Raw genomic sequence first — 27,874 nt, forward strand, 5'->3', positions numbered from 1 at the left:
GCTGGAAAGAAGTATTCCAAGTCATGGAAGGCAAGTACCTACATCCAAGATTGCTCCAACCAACAAAGCTTTCATTTAGAATGGAAGGGCAGATAAACCACTTCTCAGATAAGGTCAAGTTAAAGGAGTACATCATCACCAAGCCCTTGTTTATGAAATGTTAAAGGGACTTATCTAAGAAAAAGGAGATAAAAATCATGTATAGTAAAATGACAGCAAACTCACAATTATTAACAATCACACCTGAAACAAAAACAAAAGCAAACTAAGAAAACAACTAGAACAGGAACAGAACCACAGAAATGGAGATCACATGAAAGGTTAGCAACAGGAGAGTGGGAGGAGGAGAGAGGGGGAAAGGTAGAGAGAATAAGTAGCATAGATGGTAGGTAGAAAATAGACAGGGGGAGGGTAAGAATAGTATGGGAAATGTAGAAGCTAAAGAACTTATGACACATGGACATGAACTAAAGGGGGGGATGTGGGTAGAGAGGGTGTGCAGGGTGGAGGGGAGTGAAGGGGGGAAATGGGACAACTGTAATAGCATAATCAATCAATCAAATAAATAAATAAATAAATAAATAAATAAATAAAAGGAAGATAATAGTAATGTCTACCTACAAGAATTGTGGTGGGGATTAGATGAGTTACTATGTCTGAAGAGCTTGCAACATCTTCTGGCACATCACAGTGCTATATAAAGTGTTACCATTTTTATTATACTGCATTTTATCATCCATGCAATGGAACACATGCTGCTATGGAAAAGAATGAAGAAGCTTCCTATGAGCTTACATGGAAAGCTGGCTAAGAAATACTGCTAAGAAAAACAGTAACAGCAGCAAAAAAACAGTTGTGTAGTTGTATGCTATTTTGAAATGTGTGTTTTAAGGAGGAAAATAAAATACTTTTAAAATTTACTTACATATTTCAACCAAACTTTTGGGAGATATGCAAAAGCAAAAAAAGGTGTTTACTTGTGGAGTTGTAGGAGGGACTGTGTGGATAGGAGGAAGGGGTGGGAAGGTGATTTTTCACAGGATGACTATGTGTATCTTAGATTTTGAAGTACAGATGATCCCCAACTTATGATGGTCATTGACATAATTTTTAGAGTTTAAAATAGTGTAAAACCAATATACATTCAGTGGAAACCATACTTCGAATTTCAAATTTGGATCTTATCCCAGGCTGGTGATATGCAGTAGGATACTCTCGTGTGACAGCAGCATTGAGCCCACAGCTCCCAGTCAGTCATGTGATCATAGAGGTAAACAACTGATACGCTACAGCACATTCATTTTTAGATGATTTTGCCCAACTGGAGGCTAATGTAAGTGTCCTGAGTGTGTTTAAGGTAGGCTAAGGCAAGCTTTGATGTTCATTTGGTAGGTCAGATATATTCAATACATTTTCAACTTACAGAATTTTCAACTCATGATGAGTTTATTGGGACATAATCCCATTGAAAGTTGAAGCATATCTGTATATCAATGAATTATGTAAGAAAAGAATCAATGGAAAAATGAAACTCATTTTACGCTCTTTCTGAAAACTCCCACTGCTTTTCTACAGCTCTTAGAATAAAGGCCAAACCCCTGACCATGGCCAAAAAGTCCTTCCTCTCCGACCCCGACCTGCCCCTCAGGTTCAGTGTCACCCCTCTTCCCCTGATTCCCGCTCTTGCTGCAATGCTGCCACACATGCTATTTTGTCTGGCTATACGAATTCCCTCTCCTAATCCTATACTTCCCTTGTAAACTCCTTTACTCATCCGGCAGCTTTCAGATGAAATGTCACTTCCTTGGGGAACTCTCCCCCAAACTTCCAACCCAGGTCAGCTTGTGTTGTTGTAAGCTCTTGTAAATGAATATTCCCTTCCTACAGAGTACTTACCTCAGTTACACAGGGCACAGCTAAAGTAGGTTTTCATTTATTTATATGAAACATAATATGATAATTAATAATAGTACAAGAATAAACTGTTTTTGCATACTCACAACTGTAAACCTACTTTCACCCTACACTGTATACATTCATCTGTGTGATTATTTGATTCTCATCTGTCTGTCCCCACTACAATATCAGTTCCATGAGAGAAAGGGTGGTCCCTGATTTTTTTCTCATCAGGATACGCCAGTGGTCAGTGCAGAGCCTGGCAGAAAAAAGGCAGATGTAAATATGTTGCTATGGTTTGAATGTTTGCGTCCTCCCAATTCAAATGGTGCAATCCTAACACCCAAAGATCATCATATTAGGAGGTGGGGCATCTGGGAGATACTTAGGTCATGAAGGTGGAGCCCTCATGAATAGGATCGGGGCCTTAGAAAACAGGCTTCACTCAGAGAGTCCCAAAGAAGTTGGATCCAAGGAGGAACACACCAGGGTACATCATAATTACATCAGCCAACATTAAAGATAAGAGAGAATCTTAAAAGCAGCAAGAGAAAAGGAGACAGTTACCTACAAAGGAGTGCCCATAAGACTATCACCTGATTTCTCAAAAGAAATCTTGTAGGCAAGAAGGGATTGGAAAGAAGTATTTGAAGTCACGGAGGGCAAAGACCTGCATCCAAGATTACTCTATCCAGCAAAGCTATCATTTAGAATGAAAAGGCAGATAAAGTGCTTCCCAGAAGGTCAAGTTAAAAGAGTTCATCATCACCAAACCCTTATTGTATGAAATGATAAAGGGACTTACCTAAGAAAAAGAAGATGACCAAAAATATGAACAGTAAAATGACAGCAAACTCACAGTTATTAACAACTGAACCTAAAACAAAAACAAGAATAAACTAAGCAAACAACTAGAACAGGAACAGAATCACAGAAATGGAGATCACATGGAAGGTTATCGGTGGCATGGGGAGGAGGAGAGAGGGGGAAAAGGTACAGGGAATAAGTAGCATAGATGGTAGGTAGAAAATAGACAGGGGGGTTAAGAATAGTATGGGAAATGTAGAAGCCAAAGAACTTGTATGTATGACCCATGGACATGAACTAAAGTGAGGCAATGCAGGTGGCAAGGGATGTGCAGGGCAGAGGGGAATAAAGAGGGGGGGAATGGGACAACTGTAATAGAATAATCAATAAGATATATTTTTTAAAAAAGAAAACAGGCTTCATAGGGACTGCTCACCCCTTCCACCATGTGAGAACACAGAAAGTGCTTGCTATGAACCAGGTAGAGAGGGTCCTCACCAGAAGGTGACCACCTTGATTTGGACTTCCAAGATTCCAAATCATGAGAAACAAACTTATATTTTATATAAGCTACCCACTCAGTGTTATGTTATTAGAGCAGCCTGAACAGGCTAAGGCATGTGTTAGATAAATGGATAAATCAGATATGGGACTGGGATGATTCTCAGGTTTTAGCTGGATGACTGGGTAGTGCCATTTATCAAAAAGCCACAGGAGAGAAGCATAGCCAATGGGGAAGATATGGGGGCAGCATGGACAAGTTGAGTTTGAGGTGTGCTTGAGATATTCAGGTGGAGATGTTGAGGAACAATATGAAACTGAATTTCCTAAGTCTGGGCTGCAGATAGGAATGTGGTGGTCATCACTGTACAGACTGCTGGTTAAACAGTGTAAGCTCATGAGACCATGCTGGGAGTAGCAAAGGAAAGGTGAGGCCAGAACAGAACACTGGGGAAATCAACATCTTGGAGGATAGAGGGAAAAAGAACTGAAGAAGACAAAAGAGATGATCAGTGAGGTAGGCAAGTCAAGAAAGGAAGAGATTTTAGAAGCCCTTCGAGCACAGCCTTATCCATGTAACCACTGTATATAATTATTATTATTATTATGTATATAACCATTATGTCTGTAACCATTATTATGTATATAATATATGTCCTTAAATCTATTGATATTTTTCCTAAAGTGTATTTGTTTATAAGAGAAATTTATATTATCCAAGAAATCCTGGATTTACTACACTGGGTACCTATTTTAATATATATTAAATATATAACTTTTTAAAAATACTATTTCTCTACCCTCTGAAGTCACCTCATGAGGTGTTAAGAGCACAATCATAATAGAAACCATCAAATTTTAGTGGCATAAGTCTGAATGACTTGAGAGGTTTTCTCTCGTAGGCCAGAACCGGGCACAGTGATTGGACACTTGTTCAGTGGAAGAGGCAAGGGAGTGAAACACTTTCAGGAGGTGGTAAAAGGAAAGTTCCAGTAATTGCTTATAGTGTTACAAGCTGATTGGCTAAAGGAGGAGGCTGAAAGGAGTAGAGATTTGGGTCAAATAATGGGACACAGAGGCTTATAATCTCAGAGGATTTTTAGGGGTAGGAGGAAGGCAAGGTCCAGGTGGCTGAAGAGAAAGGGATGCAAATGTCACTGAATTAAGAAACCCAAACCTTGAAAGACTGGGGATAAAATGAGCAGTCCTCACTGGCAGCCTGTCAGCATGCTGGCTAGCACTGTAATGGAAAACTTGAGAGCCCTTGGCCCAAAGATATCTAGGAATATGGGGCAAGTGGCCAAGAAGTTAGGTAGTGGTGGAGATGAAAAAATGAAGTCAAGAGAATGATAAAGGAGGAGCATTTTCACATAAGGTAGAGATAAAATAGTAGCCCGGAAGAGACAGTGTGCAGCTAGGCAGTACATGGGGCTGGGCAAAAAGAGCAGTCTCCATTAGAGGGAGTTTCAAGCAAGAGGTAGGACTTGGTATTCTGTGAAGAGCTGGTGGCAGGGCTGCAGGGGTTATACTAAAATATACTTCCAAAGGTCCAAAGGCAAAGAGTTGGGAGGAAAAGAAGCAGGATTCAAGAGCCAGTCTAGAGGGAGCAAAGAATGCTGTGGACAAAGATGGTGGTGCCAAAGGGCTCAAGGAACAAGGGTAGAATGGGGTTACTGCTAAGTGCCACTCAGTCACCTCCAAACCACAGAAAGAAGCAGGAATGTGCCGTTTAAGAAAACAGAGTTCCTGGGAACAAGAGGTGTCTATAGGAGAGCTGCCTTGCCTTAAGTAAAAAAACCCTGAGCTGGTTATTTTGGGGAAAATTACAATTAAATTAGGGAAGAGAAGCCCCAAACCCTCAGCTTTTTTGGTTTATAGGGAATAATCTTCCCATTGCTCACTCCCGATTCAATTTTCCCCTCTGTAAGGCCTAGGACCAAGAAGGCTCCAAATGAAGGTCAAACCAGCCAGAGAAAATCCAGAGTATTGTCAAAATGCCTATAATTTCCCCCAACTGAACAGCAAGGGGCAGCAAAGAGCCAAAAAGGAAGCTGAGCACATACAGGAGCCCAGAAATAGTGAAAAATGGAAAATGAACTAGCCTTCTGAAATCATACCATGCTCCCACGGTATGATGTATTATACCTCTTACAATGTTGCATTACAATGGTCCATCTTCTCCCATAGATGAGGAGGGAAGACTCCCAGCCTGATGTGGTTAGGAAACAGACAACTGTCTTTTAGGACAACTTGGTGTGGGGAATCAGTACTGGTTTGGGAGGGAAACTAGGCCATCTTTGAATCTGGGCTGTGAGCAAGGTACCTAACATTTCTGACCCTTGATTTTCTCCTTCATAGAAGGAAGATTTTTTCACCAGGTTGGCTGTGATGAAAAAATACTTAAAACATACCTAGCACACTATCTCACAAACAGTAAACAGTAAAAAGAAAACATTGACATTCATACTATTATTATTATTATAGCCTCTTCTCAGGGTCAGGCACCAAAGGAGAGGGGGAAAAAATCACTAACAGTAGGAAATAAATAGAAATTAAGACTTGGAATTCCTATGTCCTCAGCTCAGTTTCCCTGAACACTGCAGCAATAGATCCAACAGAAGGCACAGTGGAATCACCCATGTCTAGAAGGTGCTGCTTCCTTGATAGTTTGTTGGAAGGAGAGCAGGAAATGCCTGCTTGGTATTTTCTATGTCAGACTAGTCTAGGTCAGCTACCTGACAGATTTTTATAGACACCTCAGAGTACAAACAGGTTTAACTAACAGCCATGTGCACTTTGGCTAGAATGTGCATCACACCCCTTAGAAACCAGCAAGGAGTGGTGGGGATCTAGAGCTAGCTCTGGGACAGCTGCCTGCCTGGTGCCCTTCAGAATTAATCTATCTCCAAGATTAAAGTATTATTACGAAATTATTTCCTGTGCCACAGGGGACAGATAAGAGAAATGACAGAGGTCTCCCAGCTACTGGAACTTCAGACTTCCCTTAAAGTTCAGAGGGAAAAATAGTGAATTTAAAGCAAATTAGAAGTTAAGATCTCTTTGACAGTGTGAGACCCCAAGTGGCTGCACAGGGTAAAAACAATCTCAAAGAATATTTAGATAAGTCCTAAGAATATGAATTGATACAAACCATGCACAGGAACACATCACTGGACTGGCAGTAGCCATCACGGACAGCAATGCCCATCCTCCAACATGTTCCTGGATTGACCGGTCCTTGACACTACCCCATGCCAGAAGTTCTTAAGATTTGCCAGAATTCCTGAGTTAGAGGAAGCACACTTCCAAACCATCTTCCAGTGGGCTCAAGGGCCCATGTGGCCTCACATCATTTTTAATGCAACAGAAATAAAATCCTTGCTGCCTGGGGTGAGGTAGGGAGGGTTGATCTCCCAGAAAACTCCCAGCAACCAAAATAAAGGGTCTTATGGCTAAGACTAGAAGAGGCTATCCAAGTATATGCCTTACAGGATGGTAAGAATAATGACAAGTAGCTGCTCTCACACTCAGTATAAAAGGGATAGGAATTTCCCTTCCCTTTTGTCTACTATACAATAGAGGGAGGGGATAATTTAAGGGGCATTATAAGATCACAAATCAGCCTCTATTGTACGCCAACTCTCCTAGGTTGGTGATCTCTCCCACCCGACCAAATAAAGGTCTTCCATAGTGTATTTTACATAAAGGTCAGTGCTTTCACCTGCCTCTTCCCTCAATCCCATAATTCTATAGTCCCAGGACTTCTTGCCTCTTTCAGTATCTTCTTTGGTTCTGATAGAATGAATATAGTGAGCAAGAGCACAAGGTATGTCTATTGAGAGGGCCAAGTGCTTCCTTCTCTTCCTCTACCCCACACTGTACACTGAGGCAATAGGAAGGCACAAGCACAAGTGAGTGGCAGAGTGTGGGAGGTTCCATGCAAACCCAAACAACCACAGTCAGAGTCCAAGGCCTAGCCCTTGGTACAGACAGTCATCAGCACCAACCTCACTGACAGAGGATGGTTCTAAAAAGCCCCTGTCCATGCCCATTTCCCACTGCCTGGTATCTGACATAAAGAATGCTACAGAAACTAAGCCAGACAGCACCGCAAGATCCTGGTAGGCACCCAAGATGCTGTGACTCCCCAAAACAGAAAGGAGCATTTAGGTATTAGGGTAGGACAGGGGTATGGTTCACTGGTCTTACCTCCTTTCCAAAGCAGATAGATGGGTACCACATAGAGCATAACATGCTGAATGTAGTATATCTCCAATTCAAAGGGGAGCTGCAAGGACATGAGGGAGAGGTGTTTTAGAGCAGGAACCACACATTTCAACAGATTCATAACTTGAATGCTCTTGCTCTTTACAGCCCACGTCTTAGCAACCCCATGCATTTCACCAGTTCACCACCTTCACAATCATACAAAAAAAAAAAGACTAAAATGAATATACTTATGACCTAGGCTGGCATCTTCCAAAGTGTATTTTGCAGAGATGATACTTGAAAAATTCCAGTAAGAAAGTTGGTTATCCCATAATTTCTGGCTGTAAAAACCAGTAGGGACTGTGGCTGAGAGAGATGGAGGGCTTCTGAAGTACTGAGTGGTTCCTCTTTTTTGTTTTTTAAATTGAATATCTTTTCAATATTTTAATGTTTTAAATTTATTTTTATCACTTTTTAAAGTTTCTTTACATCACCTTTTAGTCCCCTTATACCCCCCTGCCCCCAACAATGACCACACTGTTTTCCATGTCCTTGAGTCCTTTTTCCTTTTTGATCAATCCCTCTACCCCCTAACCATCCCCCGACTAGTGCCTGCAGACAGGCTTACTCAGACTCACTCACTCTGAGCTCCAACACCAGGACAGCAGTTTGAAAGGAACTAGGCATATATGGGGAGGAACTGAATTATCTGGCATCAGGGCAAAAACTGGGGGAGTAGTTTTCTGCCAGACAAAAGTGCTGGCGCATTGTTCCTTTCCTGAGATAACCCATCCATCCCCCAACAGAGCCAGCAGGTGGATGCCACATCTGAGTCTCCATCAACCTGGCTCACACTGTTCACCACACCCTGGTGATTCCCTGAGACCCCACCCCACCCTACTTGCAGGCCCACCAAAGCTGTTTCCAGCAGCTTTTCAATATAAATGGCAAGTTACAAGGTAAGAGAAAACACTGAATCAGAACAGCACATAGGAAAATGAATTTTACAAATGAGCAAAGTGTAAGGAGGCTCTGGGAGAATATCGAGTGCACCAATATTAGCATCATGGGGATGCCAGAAGGAAAAGAGACAGAGAGCAAGAAATTGAAAACCTATTTAAAGAAGTAATGACTAAAAACTTCCCTAACCTAGTTAAGGAAATAGACTTATAATTCCAGGAAGTGCAGACAGCCCCAAACAAGATGAACCCAAAGAGACACACATGAAGACATACCACAATTCAAATGCAAAAGGTTAAAACAGAATATGAAAAAAAGCAAGAGAAAAGCAATTAGTTACCAACAAGGAAGGCTCCATAAAACTGTCAGCTCATTTCTCAACAGTAACTTTGCAGGCTAGAAGGGATTGGCATGAAATATTCAAAGTGATGAAAAGCAAGGACCTACAGCCAAGATTGCTCTACCCAGCAAAGATATCATTTAGAATCAAAGAGCAGATAAAAAGCTTCCCAGACAAGACAAAGGAGTTCATCACCACCCAAATAGTATTACATGAAATGTTAAATGGTCTTGTTTAAGAAGAAAAGGAAAAATAAGAGATTAAAAATATGAACAATAAAATGGCAATAAACACATACATATCAACAATTGTATTTAAACAAAAAAATAAATGAACAAGCAGAACAAAAACAGACTCATACATACAGAGAACATTTTGACAGTTGTCAGATGGGAGGGGGGTTGGGGGATGGGTGAAAAAGGTGAAGGGATTAAGACGTAGAAATTGGTTGTTACAGAATAGTCATGGGGATATAAAATACAGCATAGGGAATATAATCAGTAATATTCCAATAATTCTGCATGGTGTCATATGGGTACAAGATTTACTGGGATGATCACTTAGTAAGTTATGTAATGTCTACTCACTGGAGTGCACACATCAAACTAATATAATATTGTACATCAACTCTGATTTAAAAATAATAAATGATCTAAAAAGATAGCACCTGGGTGGTCTCTACAATTACAAAAATCTGCTTAGTATTGTTTATCCAGTCTATTCCAAACTTAGTTAGCCAGTGCCTTTTAAAAAATAACACACAATATTCTGCAGAATATGCTGGAAGAAACACAACCTTATGTCAATTCCTGTTCCTGATAGTAGTTGGTGAGATATTTAAAAGCTTATTTATCATTTGACATGAAGAACATATGAAATAGGATTTATTATTCCTAATTTCCAGATGCAAAAAAGAATGCTTGCTAGAGCCAATGTCATCTAGATCCAAGAATAAAGAGTTTCCCCACTGCATATTTGGGGTCAGTCCAGAGTTAGCCCTACTTATGGGTGAATACCAAGCAACTGGGCCAATATTTTTTTGTCATAGGTTGCCAAAAAGTAGTCCCCTATCTCTGTCCACCCTACATGCTCATTCATTCACTCCTTTTTCCCATCTCCTTCTCATAATGGAAGCTCTGGATTACCAAGGCAGAGCACAGTTTTAAGCTAGCATGTGCACCATGCTGTAGACCCTGGCAGTGGGAAGAGAATGGAAATGGCTAGGTGACTAACTCAATTCCAGCAGCTGGTAAGAGGCATGGCCTCCAGGTTTACACAGCCCTCAACACCCCTCTCAAGGGGAAGCCCAGAGAAACAAGGACACCCACGGGAAGGATCCGATGCTTACTTGTTCCCTACAGAACACACACAGAAGCAAGGCTTTGTGCTAATAAGATGAAGCATTTATGGGTTCCCTAGGCCCGGGAGCCCACACCTACCTTGTGCCAAGAGCTGAAACTGAAAGATGGCAGAGCTACCAGAATGGGAGCTGGGACAACTGTGGATCCTGGGCAGATACTGGCTCTGGTTCTTGAAAATAAAAACTCACGCAGAAGGGAAATTTCCCATGGATCCAGATGACGCTTAACTGTTATTTTATATCCACAGAGGAAAATGTAAAGTCCCAGAAAAACAGATAGGTTCAAAGCATCTTTGTAGACTGTAATCGAATAGCTGGAAAAAAATCACATGGTTTGACAATGGGCATCACAAGCAAGAGGTAGTTATGGAGGCTTGAGAAGCCCACACTGTATCCTCATAGTAATGTGATCTTGGATCACCCTACTATCTTAAATTTCAGTACTGATTCATGCCTTTTCAAATGTTTTTACATCCATCAACTCAATCCTCTCAAAAACATCCTGAAGTAGGGGGTAAAGTATCATTATCATTTGACAGATGAGGAAACTGAGATGCAAAATGGTTAACTGGCTTGACGGTGATCACCCAGAAAACAGGCAACGAGGAAAAGGACCCAGGAAGGCTCAGTGCTCTGGCTATAATCTGAATTTTCAGGTACCTAAGGGACTTGGCATCTCCCTGAAATGGTCCTGGGAACCCAGACTGCTCTTGCATAGCAAGAAGCACAGAACTGGGCCAAGGACCTGCAGACCATGTTCCCAGCTAGGTTGTTAAACAGTATCTCTGCTAGCCTTTCAGACTCTATTTACCTCACTGTACTCACAGTACCCACTTGCTTCTCCCTCCTCCTTGACAGCCCTCCTAGGAAGCAATCTGCCCACCTGCATGTCCATCTTAGCACTGTGGCTGCAAGTAAGACTTTGAGTCTGTCAAATATGTGTTCTAGATTTGATTCTGCCACTTAAGAGCCTTGTGGTCTCAGGTAAATCTTTTAACCTCCCCACCCCAGTAAAAGGAAGATAACTGTGGCTGTTATAAGATTTCTAACTTAAAAAATACAACAATCATTTATATAGTACTTATTATGTGCCAGGAACTATTATAACCACTTAGTTAACTATTAATCCACATAATCCTTGTAACAACTGAGCAGCAGATACTCAAATAATATTGTTTCCTTCCATGTTGTTTTGTTATAAAGTTGATGAGATGCTGTAGGAATTTAACTCTTGTTTATATCAATTAGCTTGTGATAAAACCGGTTTTGTAATATGTCGTTTTGCTTAAAGTTACAGAAGCTACTGATGAGGTTAAGTGAGGACTTACTATGCTGTTCCAAATATCACCATTTTATAGATTAGAAACTGAGGCATTTTGTAATATTGAGGCAATATTACAAAAATACTGTAACAAACAAATTACAATATTTTTCATTTAAAGAGACAAAAACTCTTGTCCTCAACAGTGTGGCTCAGTTACTTGGAGCATCCTCCCATAAACCAAAAGGCCATAGGCTCGATGCCCAGTCAGGACACATGCCTGGGTTGTGGGTTTGGCCCCTCGTCAGAGCTCATAGAATAGGCAACCAACTGATGTTTCTCTCCCCCTCTCTCTCTTCCTCCATTCAACTGTCTCTTAAATCAATGAGCATGTCCTTGGGTGAAGATAAAAAAAGAACAAATGAGACAAAAACTCTTGATCCTACTTTCCCTTCTAGGTATCACCCCCATATCTCTGCTCCCCTTTATAGCAAAACTCTTCAGAACATTTGTCTGTCCTCATTGCCATCATTCCCTCTTCCCTAATTATCCTTCTAGCCACTCCAATCAAATTTTCATACCCACCACTCCCCCTACATTGCTTTTACTGAGGTTACCAATGACCTCCACGTTCCTAATACCGATGGGTAATGAGGATAGAAACTAGTCCCTATAGCATCTTTGTATGAATTTTAAATAGCTGCCCCTTCTCCATCCCCTTGCCAGGGTGTCAATTTTGGGTCTCTTCTTATTTGACCCATCAGCAGCATGTGATGCAGTTGATCATTCTCTCATCCTTAAAACACTTTCTGCATTGGGCATCCAGGTTATCACTCTCTCTTCTTCCCCTGCTTCAATGTCTCCCATTCTCAGTCTTCTTTGCTAAATCTTCCTTAGGTTCCTTACTTTTAAATATTGGAGGGGACCAGAGCCAATTCCTTGAATCTCTTTTCCATATACTCTCACTCACGAAACAACCTTTTTCAGGTTTCTGTTTCTAAATACCATCTATATACTGACTCCCCAATGAATATCTCTCATTTAGAGTTAGGATGCTAAGATGGAAACTCTAGCTCCATTATTTAGTTGCTATGAACCTTTGGGAAAATCATTTAATCTTCCTCTGCTTCAGCTGGCTCATTTGTAAAATGGGAATAATAGTACATATCTCATCAAGCTGTGGGAAAATTCAGTGACATGGTGCATGGCTCAGTGTTGGCATTTAATATGTCCTCAGTAAACATTGACTGTTACTATCATCCTCCTCTTCAACATCAATCAGTCACTAAGTGGTAAAGACAGGATTTCAATCCCAGCCGACAAGACTTAATGTCAGTTCTCTCTGAGTGAAAAGCAGGAGTATCCTCATCACTTTGCCTTAGCAGAGCCTCCAGCAAGAGATGGTGGCAACAGGGCCTACCCAACAGCCCTAAGTCACATATCAATATACTTATCAGATAACTACCAGAAGAACTTATCTTCCAAATTCAATCCATTCTTTTGCCCCATCTCTAGGCAAGTTTATCCCTGGAGCCCATGTTTCTCAAAGAAATTTCAGCACTGCTCTCCTCTTCTTACCCATGACAATACTATACTTCCCCTCATCCAATCAACAAAAAACAACACTTATTGAGACATGAGTAGATGCCAGGTAATATATGTAACTGGCTCTGGGTATACAGCAATAATGAAGACACAGTCCCTGCCCTACAAGAGTTCATAGTCTAGTTGAGGGTGTTAACAGATAAAGGGATAATGTCTATGCAACAAAAAATCATGGAAGTACCTGTGGATCAGGCACTGAATTTGGTTTGGTTTTTCTTTGAAAGTCAGGGACAGTCCCGTATGATGCACAGTTGTATAGAGCTCCTGTTGGGGGCTGGGTTCATGGGATGCTAATGGAGGCAGGGACACCAGTTCCAGACTAGTAGTAGCAACATTTAAGTCAAGCTTAAGGCAGAGGCAGTAAGAAAAGTGAGGGTGGACAGATTTGACAGACAGCAAGAACGTTGCATCACTAGGATTAAGTAATTGATTGCATAGTAGTTATGCAGGAGTAAGTGGAAGAAAGATGTCAAAATTAATCCCCAGGCTTATAGCCTAGGTGGATAGTGGGATGTTGGATCTTCTCCCTAAGTTGGGGTCCACAGTCAAAGAAGCAGTTTGGAGAAGGTGGGATATAAGAAAAGAAGCTAGGACCATGCTGAGTTTGTGAGGCTAGGGTGATAGACTGGTAGGATGCTCATAAGTCAGTGGGAATGTATATCTGGAGAGGATGAGAAGAGTTGAAAGGCAAGTGATATACATGTATAACTATACTATTCATGCATGCATACATTATAACACATAAGCATGGAAAACTAAAAGGATGAACTTCTGAAATGCACAGAAATGCTAGTATTTTGTTTAATCAGCCCAACAGAACATCTTATGCACCATACTTTTCAGACACCTGCTCCACACTACTCTTTCAAGAGGAGTCAACTTTTGGAGAAAGAGGGAAGACATAAATTGAGGGTAGTATCGATAAAGAAAAATGATTATAAAGAATGGGAGAGACCTAAACATACTTATAGGCTGATGGAAGGAGTCAGCAGAAGGAGAGGCTAAAGAGGGACAAGAGGCACTGGGTGGTAAGAGGAGCTGAAGCAGCAATGGGATAGGGCCACAACACAAAGACAGGGATTTGCTTTGGCTCCAGGAGGTGAGCAGCAAAAGACAAGCTGAAGTGAGAATAACTGAAAAAGTGAGAAGCATGCTAGAAATTGAGAGAGCTCAATACTTCAGGAGTTCACACTATGTGGCAGGAAATTTGGCATTACCAAGAGTTCATGGCTGATGATGAGGTGCAAAGTGAGGATACATGGTTATAAAAAGAGAACACTGGTGTTGGCTTAGCCCCAGATGGCAACCTCTTGAAAAAAAAAAAAGAATAGGAAAAGATAATTGATATGGTCTGAATGCGTGTGCAACCTGCCAAATTCATGCTCAATGTGATAGTATTTGGAGGTGGGGCCTTATTAAGTCATGAGGATGGAACCCTCATGAAGAGGATCAGTGCAGCTCTGGCTGGTATATAGCTCAGGGGATTGAGTGGGGGCCTGTGAACCAAAGGATCAAGGTTCAATTCCCAGTCAGGGCACATGCCTGGGTTGTGGGCCAGGTCCGCAGTAGGGGCAACCACACATTTATGTTCCTCTCCCTCTCCTTCCCGTCCCCTCGGTCTAAAAATAAATAAATAAAATCCTTTTTAAAAAAAGTAGCCTGAGCACACTAAAACAATAATTCATCTCCCTTAGACGGGATAGGAAACACAAAGGATATAACCCATTCTTACTTCTGCCTTTGGTACCAATGTTCCTGCCAACTAAGTCTGGCTTTGGAACACTGTATCTTCATTAACTAACCACAGACTTTTACTGTGGTCTACTGGTGCAACAAACTCCTTGGGCATAAATACCACCTCCTTAGAGGAGCCACAAAAGGAATGCCTACAAGCTAAAATAAACCACAATACATTCACAGAACAGAATGCCACATTGCTATTAAAAACAACAAGGTGCCATAAAGAAACACTCAAACAAATTCAGAATGTGGGACTTTCTGCAAAACTGGCATAGAGCAATCAAAACTTCAATGTTGTGAATGAAAGAGGTGCAAGGGCTCTTTTTGGATTAAAAAAAAAAAAACTGAAGAGATAAAACTCAAGCCAATTTTGAAACTTGACTGGATTCTATTTTTCTCTTAGTTTAAAAGACATTTTTGGCCATTGTAATCAAAAGAGCCTGGAACTGACATAAAAACAGAGAGATAGACCAAAGGAACAGAACAGAGAGCCTGGAAATAAACCCGTCTCTATGGCCAATTAAGAGGAACAGGGCAGGAACATAAAAAGGAATAAAAATAGCCTCTTCAACAAATAGTGTTGGGAGATCTGGACAGCTATGTGCAAACAAATCAAACTCGAGCACCAATATACACCATACACAAAAGTAAATTCAAGGTGGATAAAAGACTTAAATATAAGCCATGTCACCATTAAAGTCCTAGAGGAAAACATAGGCAGGAAAATCTCAGATATTTCACGCAGCAACATTTTTACTGATATGTCCCCCAGAGCAAGGGACATAAAAGAAAGAATAAACAAATGGGATCTCATCAAAATAAAAAGCTTCTGCATGGCTAAAGAAAACAGTATTAAAATAAAAAGAGAACCAACTGTATGGGAAAACATATTTGCCAATGATACCTCAGGCAAGGGTTTAATCTCCAAAATATATAAAGAACTTAAATGGCTCCACTCTAAGAAGACAAGCAAACCAATTATAAAATGGGCAAAGGACTTGAACAGACACTTCTCCAAGGAGGACATACAGAGGATCCAGAGACACATGAAAAGATGCTCCATATCACTAGCTATCAGAGAGATGCAAATTAAAACCACAATGAGATACCACTTCATACCAGTCAGAATGGCCATCATAAACAAAGCAACAAACAACAAGTGTTGGAGAGGTTGTGGAGAAAAGGGGATCCTAGTGCACTATTAGTGGGATTGCAGACTGGTACAAACGCTATGGAAAACAGTATGGAATTTCCTCAGAAAACTACAAATGGATCTGCCGTTTGGCCCAGCAATTCCACTGCTAGGATTATACCCTAATAACCCTGAAACACCCATCCAAAAGAACCTATGCACCCCAATGTTCATAACAGCACAATTTACAATAGCCAAGTGCTGGAAGCAACCTAGGTGCCCATCAGTAAATGCATGGATCAAAAAACTGTGGTACATTTACACAATGGAATTCTGTGCAGCAGAAAGAAAGAAGAAGCTCCTACCCTTTTTGACAGCATGGATAGAACTGGAAAGCATTATGCTAGGTGAAATAAGGCAGATGGTGAAAAACAAATGCCATATCTTCTCACCTTTAACAGGAACCTAATCAACAAAACAAAGAAACAAGGAAAATATAACCAAAGACACTGAAATTGAGAACAGGCTGACAGTGACCAGAGGGGACAGAGGAGGGAATCTCAGGGGAAAAGAGGAAGGGTTTAAAGGAACAAGTATAAAGGGCACACAGACAATAACAAGGTGGGGTTGAAAACGGGAAGGAGGTGGGGGAGGGCAGGCATGATGGGCTGAGATGGGAGTAAAAGGCAGAAAAGTACACTTGAACAACAATTAAAATTTAAAAAAGGAAAAAGAAATTTTTGGAACAGTTCGGGAAATTTTAATATAAACTGATTATTAGATAAAGTAGACCGTGTTACACAATTGTTGATAATTTCCTTGAGTGTGAGAATGGTAGTGTGCCTGTAAAAGACAATGTTCTTTTCTTAGGAGCTTCAGCCTGAAGTACTTAGAACTGAAGTGTCAAGATATGTGCAACTTTTTTTTTTAAATGATTCACAAAACTAGAGGTGATAAAATGGTATCAGAGTAGGAAGGAGCAGATTCGGCTTCCCTCTGCTCAGGGGAGAAAATCCTGGCCTATCTATGGAGTAGAGAAGCAAGCAACCAACATACTTCAGCATATGTGAAAACAGGGGACCAAGGATTGTGGCGGAACCAAAAAACCGGAACCTAAGAAGAGTGCTACAACAAGGTAGGGTCCCAGGGACCAGGTGGGGTCCGGGGACTGCAGCCCCAGGCCCAGCGCCTGCTGCTGGGTTTGTCACAGAGTCCCTGGGAGAGAGCTGGGACAACTGCTCCCTCCCCAGCCAAACAAAGTCTGAGCAGCATGGGGAGGAATCCAGGTGCTAGCAAACTTGCACAAGGACTGTGAACACCTTTGGAAGCTGTGGACACTGGAGGGGCTGGGTCACACAGCAGGCCCTGATACCCACAGTCACGGGTCTGGCTGGAGAGTTTTGCTGCGGGAGAAGCCAGGCCATTGTGTGGAGCAGCAGGCTTGAACAGGGGGAATTTCTCAAGAGGAAGGAGTGAAAAGACAGACACTGTTTGAGGAATTCTCCTAAAGTGATCAATCGCTCCAGCCTCCCTGCCACCCAGCCAAGGGTGTGCAGGTGCATGCACGGGTGCTTGCGCAGGGAGAGCATCCCCACACCCCAGTCCACAGCAGTAACCCTGGGGCAAGGCCTGATTGCAACACATAGGGCTCAAGGCTGACGAGCCACGTTAGCTTCTCAGATAGTGTGGAAGCCAGTGCATGAACCGCTGACCAAGGAAGATAAGCCATACCAACCACCCCTCAGCCTGCCACAGCTGGCAAGAGCAAAAAAACTGGTTTGGCCACTTTGAAAACAAGAGACTTTTTAACTTTATTCTATTTTTTAACAATTCTTAATTTTTATTTTATTATTCTCTTTTCATTTCTTTTTCCTCTCATTCCTGCTTTGTTGTTTTATTCCTCCCTCGTTCCTTTCCTCCAATTTTATCTCTTCTTCCTTCCTTCGTCTGCCTTTTTTATTTTTATTTTTTAAATTATTTCTAAATACCTACAAGTGAGACAAAATCCTGAATCTGTGAAAAGACCAAAGTTGAACCCAAAGAAGGGCCATCACAATAGCTGGGATAGTGAGACAAATTTAACTCTGCTACTACAGAGAACCTGCAAGTTATTGCATATTTGTATTATTATTATTTTTCCAGTATTCTTACATCTTTTTTAAATAGTATTTTTGTGCCCTCTTCTTTTTGTATAGTCTACTTTGCTAGGCTGCTTATATTGTATGACCTAACAGCTTTCACCTGATATCTCTTTAATAGTGTATTGCTAACCTACTGTCCTTTAACTCACCTGTGTCCCATTAGCACACTACTCAAGGTTCTATACTCCCTATTCTTGTTACCTAGATCTCATAGTTCTATCATATGATTGTTGCCCTAATATTATTGTAAATAATTGATGTTCCATGCAATTGTAATTACTTCACAACACCCCTTCCAGGTCTTACCCCTTTCAAAGTTTCCTGAACTCCATTAAAGTAGTGGGTAACTCTATTCTCTCACACACTACACCTATTTACTCTCCTTTACTCTCACCTTACCTCAGAATCTGACCTCACACAACCTCACTGCTTTCTACATCCAACTAACAATCCTTCCTTCCCAAAAAAGAGTCATATATTCTTTACATCCTTTCTAAAAATCAGCTAGCTGGGTGGAAGATCATGGTTCACACTATACATAGTCAAAGGATCTCCTATCTCTTCTCTACTTACTGCTACTGTAAATACCATAGAATACTCTCTTGCTGTCTTAAACCATTTTGCCTTCCCCCTCCAACTGATCACAAAAAAGAGCAGGTGGAGGAAGTGAACATCAGGATACCTACTGGAAGATGAAACCCAACAACAAAGGAACCACTAACAGATAACAACAGAAGGTGAAAGAGGGAGTGGTAACCACACAACCTCAATCCAGGACCCCTACATGGAAATATAACTGAACAGTAGAGACAGTACCCCAAATACAAACAATACTGAACAAGAGCAAGAGAGATCCTCAAAACCTTATACACACGGAAAGAACCAGCTTCAACACAACCTGCCCTCACCAGCACAACAAAATACCAGAGGCGGTGACAGACTGACCCTCACTTAACCATAGCTGGTGGGAAGGACCCACCAAAGAAAGACCCAACAAGCATCTAAACCAAAGGCAAACACAAACCCAACATAAATGACAACCCAAGACCAGTGAGCTCAGGAGATCAAGGAAACTGCACCACTGGAATTCACTCCTATTCTACTACAGAAGTTCACACCACAAACCCAGGGAGCCAGAACAGATCAATTTAAGAAGCTGAGGCTAACAAGAAGAGTCTCACAAACAATGGGAAGACAAAGAAACAATCCCCATGAAAGGAAATGAGGAGGGCCTCAGAAGAATGCAAAATGAAATAGAGGCAAATCAACTATCAGATATTGAGTTCAAAGCAACGATCGTCAGGAACTCAATGAGATCACAATGAGCTACCAGAAAAACACAGGGAAGCTACAATGAACTCACTGAAAACGACATTAACATAAAAAAGGAAATAGAAAACTATCAACAAGGGCCAAGAGGAAATGAAGAATACAATTTCTGAACTGAAGAACACAGTAGAAGGAATGAAAACCAGGATCCATGAAGCAGAAGATCAGATCAGCCAGCTAGAGGACAAAGTAGAAGAAAACAACACCAGAAGAGGAAGAAAAGGAAAAGAGGCTCAAAAAGAATGAAGAGGGATTAAGAGAAATGCAAGACAATATGAAACAAAACAATATCTGTATAATAAGGATACCAGAAGGAGAAGAAGAAGAGCAAGGGATAGAAAACCTGTTTGAAAAAGTAATGATGGAAAACTTCCCTAATTTGATGGGAGAAAAAGCCACACAAATCCAGGAAACACAGAGAGTTGCAATCAAGAGGAACCCAAAGAGGCTCACCTCAAGACACATCATAATTAAAATGGCAAAATACAAAGACAAAGAGAGAATCTTAAAAGCAGAAAGGGAGAAACAGGAAGTAACATACAAGGGAGCCCCAATATGGTTAGCAGCTGACTTCTCAATGGAAACACTCCAAGCCAGAAGAGATTGGCAAGAAATATTCCAAGTAATGAGAACCAGAGGCCTGCAACCAAGGCTACTTTACCCAGCAAGGCTCTCAATCAAGATAGAAGGTCAAATAAGAAGCTTCCCAGACAAAAGAAGTCTAAAAGAATATACCTCCACCAAACCAGCGCTGCAAGAGATACTAAAGGGCCTGCTTTAAGGAAAAGAAGGAAGAGAGAGAGAGAGAGAGAGAGGAGAGAGAGAGAGAGAGAGAGAGAGGAGGAGGGAGGGGGAGGGAGAGAAACACAGGTACGAAAATGACAATGAATAAGTACCTATCAATAATAACCTTAACCATAAATGGATTAAATGCTCCAATCAAAAGACATAAAATAGCTGAATGGATAAGAAAACATTGGCCCACACATATGCTGCCTACAAGAGACCCACCTCAGGACAAAAGATATACACAGACTGAAAGTGAAGGCTGGAAACAAATTTCCAAGCAAATGGACAGGAAAAGAAAGCCGGGGGGTAGCAATACTCATATCAAACAAAAGAGACATCCAAAAAAAGGGCCATAAGAGAGACCCAGAAGGTCACTTCATAATACTCAAGTGGAAGAATCCACCAAGAAGACATAAACATTGTAAATATATATCCAACCAACATAGGGGCACCCAAATACATAAAGAGAATCTTGGAGGAATTCAAGAAAGATATTGACAACAACACAATTATAGTAGGGTATTTTAACAACCCACTGTCAAAAATGGAACGGAGTCTTCCAAACAAAATATTAACAAAGATATTGTGGCACTGAACAATATCCTGGATGAAATGGACTTTACTGATATATATAGAGCCCTTCATCCCAAAGAAGCAAAATACATATTCTTTTCAAGCACACATGGATTTTTGCAAAGAGAGACCACATGATAGGATACAAAGCAAGCCTCAACAAATTTAAGAAAACTGAAATTATACCAAGCATTTTCTCATACCACAAGGGACTGAAAGTAGAAACGAACCCCAAGGAAAGAAACACGAAACACTCAAAGTCATGAAGATTGAATTGCATGCTATTAAACCATGAATGGGTCAAGAATGAAATAAGGGAAGAAATCAAAAAGTTTCTGGAAACAAACGAAAATAAACTCACAACAACCCTAAATATATAGGACACAGCCAAGGCTGTCCTAAGAGGGAAGTTCATAGAGACACAGGCCTACCTAAAAAAGAAATATTTCAAACAAACAACCTAACCCTACGTCTACAAGAACTTGAGGAACAACAACAAAGACAGCCCAGAGCAAGTAGAAGGAAGGAAATAACCAAGATCAGAGCAGAATTCAATGACATAGAGACTAAAAGCACAATTCTAAGGATCAATGAATCCAGGAGCTGGTTCTTTGAAAAGATAAACAAAATCGACAAGCCTTTAAGCAGGCTCATCAAGAAAAAAGAGAAAGGATCCAAATAAACACATCAGAAATAAAAGAGGAGAGATTACAACCGACACCACAGAAATACAAAGGATTGTAAGAAATTACTATGAAGTAATTAATTACTTTTGTATGCCAGGAAATTTGAAAACCTACGTGAAATGGACAAATTTCTAGAAAAATATAATCTCCCAAACCTCAATAAAAAAGGCAGAAGCCTGAACAGACCAATAACAGCAATGAAACTGAAGCAGTAATCAAAAACTCCTGACATACAAAGTCCGGGTCCAGATGGTTTACAGGAGATTTCTACAAAGCATTTAAGGAAGAACTAATCCCTATCCTTCACAGATTATTCCAAAAAATCCAGGAATGAAAGACTCTCAAACTCTTTTAATGAAGCCAGCATCATTGTAATCCTAAAACTAGATAAAGACACAACAAAGAAAGAAAACTTCAGACCAATATCACTGATGTACATAGACGCTAAAATCCTCAACAAAACATGGGAAACTGCATTCAACAATACATTAAAAAGATCATACACCATGACCAAGTGGGATTCATCCCAGGGATGCAAGGATGGTTTAATATTTGGAATCCATAAATGCAATACATCACATAAATAAAAGGAAAGACAAAAATCACATGATCATATCAATAGATGTGGAAAAAGCATTGATAAGATACAGCACCCATTTTTGATAAAACCACTCAGCAAAGTGGGAGTAGAGGGAGCATTTCTCAACATAATAAAGGCCGTATAGGAGAGACCTACAGCCAACATCATACTCAATGGGCAAAAACTAAAATCTTTTCCACTAAGATCAGGAACAAGACAAGGTTATCCACTTTCCACCATTTCTATTCAATGATATTGGAAGTTTTTAGCCACAGTGATCAGACAAGAAAAAGAAATAAAAGGCATCCAGATTGGAAAGGAGGAAACAAAACTGTCCCTGTTTGCAGATACATGATAGTGTACCTAGAAAATCCTATAGACACTGCTAAAAAACTGCTTGACCTAATAAACGAATTTGGCAAAACTGCGGGATACAAAGTCAATATCCAGAAATGAAAGGCATTGTTGTATACTAAACAATGAAACAGCAGAAACAGAAATCAGGAAATAAATCCCATTTGACATAGCAAAAAGAAAAATAAAATACCTAGGCATAAATCTAACCAAGGAAGTAAAAGACCATGTATAAAGAAAACTAACAACACCGCCCTGGCTGGTGTGTAGCTCAGTGGATTGAGCACGGGCTGGGAACCAAAGTGTCACCAGGTTCGATTCCAGCCAGGGTACATTCCTGGGTTGCAGGCCAACCACCCCCAGCAACCGCACATGGATGTTTTCTCTCTTGCTATCTCTCTCTCTCTCTCGCTCGCCCTCTCTCTCTCTTCTCTCTCGCTCTCTCTCTCTCTCCTCTCTCTCCTCCTTCCTCTCTCTCCTCTCCTCTCTCTCTCTCTCCTCTCTCTGCTCTTCTCCTCCTTCCCTTCCCCTCTCTAAAAAAATAAATAAATAAAATCTTAAAAAAAAAAAAAAAAGAAAACTACACAACACTGAAGAAAGGAATTAAGGAGGACACAAACAAATGGAAACATATACCATGTTCATGGATTGGAAGAATTAACATCTTCAAAATGTTCATACTAACCAAAGCAATTCACAGATTCAATGCAATACCTATTAAAGTACCAATGGCATATTTCACACATAGAACAAACACTCCAAAAATTTATATGGAACCATAAACAACCCCAAATAGCTGCTGCAATTTTGAGAAAGAAAAGCAAAGTAGGAGGGATCACAATACCTGATACCAAACTGTATTACAAGGCCACTGTAATCAAAACAGCCTGGTACTGGCATAAAAACAGGCACATGGACCAATGGAACATAACAGAGAGCCCAGAAATAAACCCAAGTCTCTCTGGTCAATTAATATTTGACAAAGGGGGCAGCAACATAAAATGGAGTAAAAACAGTCTCTTCAACAAATGGTGTTGAGAAAACTGGACAGCTACGTGCAAAAAAATGAAACTCAAGCACCAACTTACACCATACACAAAAATAAATTCAATGTGGATAAAAGACTTAAATATAAGCCATGTCACCATTAAAGTCTTAGAGGAAAACATAGGCAGGAAAATCTCAGATATTTCACGCAGCAACATTTTTACTGATATGTCCCCCAGAGCAAGGGACATAAAAGAAAGAATAAACAAATGGGATCTCATCAAAATAAAAAGCTTCTGCATGGCTAAAGAAAACAGTATTAAAATAAAAAGAGAACCAACTGTATGGGAAAACATATTTGCCAATGATACCTCAGGCAAGGGTTTAATCTCCAAAATATATAAAGAACTTACATGACTCCACTCTAAGAAGACAAGCAACCCAATTATATAATGGGCAAAGGACTTGAACAGACAGAGGATCCAGAGACACATGAAAAGATGCTCCATATCACTAGCTATCAGAGAGATGCAAGTTAAAACCACAATGAGATACCACTTCATACCAGTCAGAATGGCCATCATAAACAAAGGAACAAACAAGTGTTGGAGAGGTTGTGGAGAAAAGGGAACCCTAGTGCACTGTTGTTGAGATTGCAGACTGGTACAAACACTATGGAAAACAGTATGGAATTTCCTCAGAAAACTACAAATGGATCTGCCGTTTGGCCCAGTGATTCCACTGCTAGGATTATATCCTAAGAACCCTAAAACACCAATCCAAAAGAACCTACGCAACCCAATGTTCACAGCAGCACAATTTACAATAGCCAAGCATTGGAATCAACCTAGATGCCCATCAGTAAATGCATGGATCAAAAAACTGTGGTACATTTACACAATGGAATTCTATGCATCAGAAAGAAAGAAGGAGCTCCTACCCTTTGCAACAGCATGGATTCAACTGGAAAGTATTATGCTAAGCGAAATAAGCCAGGCAGTGAAAGACAAATACCATATGATCTCACCTTTGACAAAACAAAGAAACAAGCAAAATATAACCAAAGACATTGAAATTGATAACAGGCTGACAGAGTTCAGAGGGGAGAGGAGAGGAAATTCCAGGGGAATTTCAGGGGAAAAGGGGAAAGGTTTACAGGAACGAGTATAAGGACACATGGATAAAAACTAGGGGCGGGTGGAAATGGGAGTGGGGGGAGGGTTGGGTGGGTGGGTTGGGATGGGAGTAAAAGATAGAAAATTTCACTGCAACAGCAATTTAAATAAAATTTTAAAAAAGAGAAATGATTCACAAAACTTACATAGAAAGAAAGATGGACTTAGAAAGTAAATATGAAAAAAAGTTTATTGTTGAATCTAGCCAGAGGCTATATAGTCATTTGTTATACTATTACTTCCACTCTTCAGTATGTTTGAAAACTTTTATAATAAAAATTGGAAATGTCTAAAAAATTAAATGAATTTAAATGAGGTAAAACGGAAGTAATGTAGCAAAATTCTAAAAAATGTTAACTGGAAGGAAACACAAGGTATGCTCATTTTGGACAATTTGTCAATATTTATCAAAATTTTAAATACCCATTCATTTTAACTTATGAATTTAACTTCTAGGAATTTATACTAACAGAGATACTTGCATACATATGAAAGCTATATGTGAAAAGATGCCCACTGCTACATTATTTGTATTAACAAAAATATGTATAAAAAAAACAAATGTCCATTAGTAGGAGAGTCATCAAAAAGTACTTGGGAAGACCAATTAGCTAACCACTTACAAAAAAGGAGATACAACCATTTGTAGGTAAATCTATATTGTACAAAGCATCATCCTTTTTGTAGGAAAAAAACTACAAATTAGTATTTGTATTTTTAGATGCATGTTAAAAAAGAACTGAGATTAGTAAGTTCCAGCCAAGACAGAGGTGTAGGTAGAGGCTGTTTGCTTCCACTTCCTCCTACAACCAAAAGGTGAATAACATCCAATCTGAAATCAATAAACAACCAAGAGCGCCAGAAAATCAAACTGCATGGAACTCTGACAACAAAGAAATTAAAGAAAAAATCAACCAGAACGATCAGACCAGTAAGGCAGTGGACTCGGAAAATCCATGGGGACCTTGGGAGCAGGGCTGGCTGCTGAGCTTGGCAGGCTGCACAGGAGAGGCTGACTTAAGGGGACTCAGAGGTGGCTGTGGGCTACAGATGGGTTTGCCACCGTGGGAAACACTCCCAGTTTCACAGAAGAGTCCATTGGAAAGTGTGCTAGAGATGAGCAGGCCAGCAGCATTGTTCCCTTTGTGGCCCCTCTCCCATAGGCAGAGGCACACCGCAGCAAAGAGGGTTACCCTGCCAGGGTGAATACCTAAGGCCCCACTCCCTTACAACTTATCAGGTGCACCAAGACAAAGAAATATGGCCCAAATGAAAGAACAGAGCAAAGCCTCAGAAAGGGGGCTAAGTGAGGAGGAGATTTTCAGTCTATCTGATGGAGTAGTTAAAGCCCTGGTAATTAAAATGCTCACAGAACTGATTGAGCCTGGTTGAAAAATAAAAAAAAAAAAATTTAAAATTTAAAAAAAAACACAAATGAAGTATACCCAAAGTGAAATAAAGCAGAATGTTCAGGGAACCAACAGTGACAGGAAGGACACCAGGACTCAAAGCAATGATTTGGAACAAAAGAAAAATAAACATCCATCAAAATGAAGAAACAAGAAATCGAAAAACTGAAGAGACTCTTACAAGTCTCTGGGGCAACCTGAAACATTCCAATATCTGAATTATAGGGGTGCCAGAAGGAGAAGAGCAAGAGCAAGAAATTGAAAACTTATTTGAACAAATGCTGAAGGAAAACTTCCCCAATCTGGAGAAGGAAATAGATTTTCAGGAAGTCCAGGAAGCCCAGAGTCCCAAAGAAGTTGGATCCAAAGAGGAACACACCAACAAGACACATCATTAAGTTACCCAAGATTAAATATAAAGAGAGAATCCTAAAAGAATCAAGAGGGAAGGAGACAGTTACTTACAAAGGAGTGCCCATTAGACTATCAGCTGATTTCTCTAAAGAAATCTTGCAAGCAAGAAGGGACTGGAAGGAAGTATTCCAAGTCATGAAAGGCAAGGACCTACATCCAAGATGACTCTATCCAGCAAAGCTTTCATTTAGAATGGAAGGGCAGATAAAGTGCTTCCCAAATAAGGTCAAGTTCAAGGAGTTCGTCATCACCTAGCCCTTATTATTGGAAGTGTTAAAAGGACTTATCTATGAAAAAGAAGATCAAAATTATGAACAGTAAAATGACAACAAATTCACAACTATCAACAAATGAACCTAAAAGAAAAGAAAATCAAAACAAAAACTAAGCAAACAACCAGAACAGGAACAGAATTAGAGAAATGAGCATCACATGGAAGAATTTCAGTGGGTGGGGGAAGGAAGGAATAGGCGGGAGAGGTACAGGGAAGAAGAAGCATGGTTAGTAGGCATAAAGTAGATTGGGAGAGATAAAAAATGGTATAGGAAACAGAGGGCTCAAAGAACTTATATGTACAACCCACGGCTATGAACTATGAGGGGGAATACTGAAGGGTTGTGGGGGCAGGGCAGAGCAGGGATAGAGGGGGGGAAATTGGGAAAACTGTAATAGCATAATCAGTAAAAATATTTAAAAAAAGAACTGAGATTATATTTACGCCAACTGGGCAGGGGAGCAGGACTGGGAAGGAGAGGTCAGGACAGGGAAGGAGAGACCTTGACTTCGAATCCTATATACTTTTATAGCTGGATTTTTACAACAAATGAATGTATTCATTTATTAATCATGTAGCTAAAAGTTTTTAAAAGTCAAAGAAGAGGTCAAAAGAGGAATGTCCCAAACAGTTAGCAGCAATCACCTCTGGGGAGTGGAAGGAGAGAACTTTCATGTTATATTCTTCATATCTCTATGTGGTAAGAATCCTTAACCAAGAGAATATATTAAGCTATTAAAGATTACTGTGAATTATTCTTGTTTTAAGAACTCCCTCTCTTGCTCTGGCTGGTGTGGCTCAGTGGACTGAGCACTGGCTTACAAACCAAAAGGATGCCAATTCAACTGGCAGTCAGGGCACATGCCTGGCTTGCAGGCCAGGTAGGTTCCCAGTAGGGGGCATATGACAGGCAACCACACATTGATTTATTTCCCCTCTCGTTCTCTCTCTTTCTCTAAAAATAAATTTTAAAAATCTCAAAAAAAAAACCTCCCTCAGAATATCTCAGCATGTAAAGAAAATAACATGTAAAGGGGAGTCTATAAACCCCCAAACCTCTTGTTTTCATTTTATCCTCCTTTGTGACCCTGCCCCCCCACCCAGCAAGGACAGATGCCCATGGCCCTACCAGGCACATGATACTCCATGTTATTCTCATGGTCTGATTTGGAGAGATGGAGTGGTAAGTGACAAGCCTGGTGGAGAAAGGTCCTTCCTTTTGGAGTGTAAACTCTGTCAGGCCTACATCCTTAGTGCTCAAAGCCCTCAAGAGACTCTGGAGGACAGACTTGTGGTTGTCAGTTTGTAGCCTCCGGCCAGCTCCATAATGTCAAAACAAAGTATTTGGAGCC

General features: G+C 40.5%; 1 protein-coding gene across 8 annotated transcripts in view; it reads right to left on the minus strand.

Moving 5' to 3' along the window:
- Positions 1-27,874, minus strand: part of TMEM164 (transmembrane protein 164) — a 228,313-nt gene that overhangs the window by 26,608 nt on the left and 173,831 nt on the right. For 7 of the 8 annotated variants that reach the window (XM_036016608.1, XM_028522469.2, XM_036016611.1 and 4 more), the window contains one exon: positions 7,414-7,492. The exons of the other annotated variant lie outside the window; for it this stretch is intronic. In XM_036016608.1, the coding sequence (XP_035872501.1) occupies positions 7,414-7,492 (79 nt within the window). The remainder of the gene's footprint in view (positions 1-7,413; positions 7,493-27,874) is intronic. 8 annotated transcript variants of the gene reach the window in all.

The sequence above is a fragment of the Phyllostomus discolor genome, chromosome X (genome assembly GCF_004126475.2).
Source record: "Phyllostomus discolor isolate MPI-MPIP mPhyDis1 chromosome X, mPhyDis1.pri.v3, whole genome shotgun sequence".
NCBI classification, from domain to species: Eukaryota; Metazoa; Chordata; class Mammalia; order Chiroptera; family Phyllostomidae; genus Phyllostomus; species Phyllostomus discolor.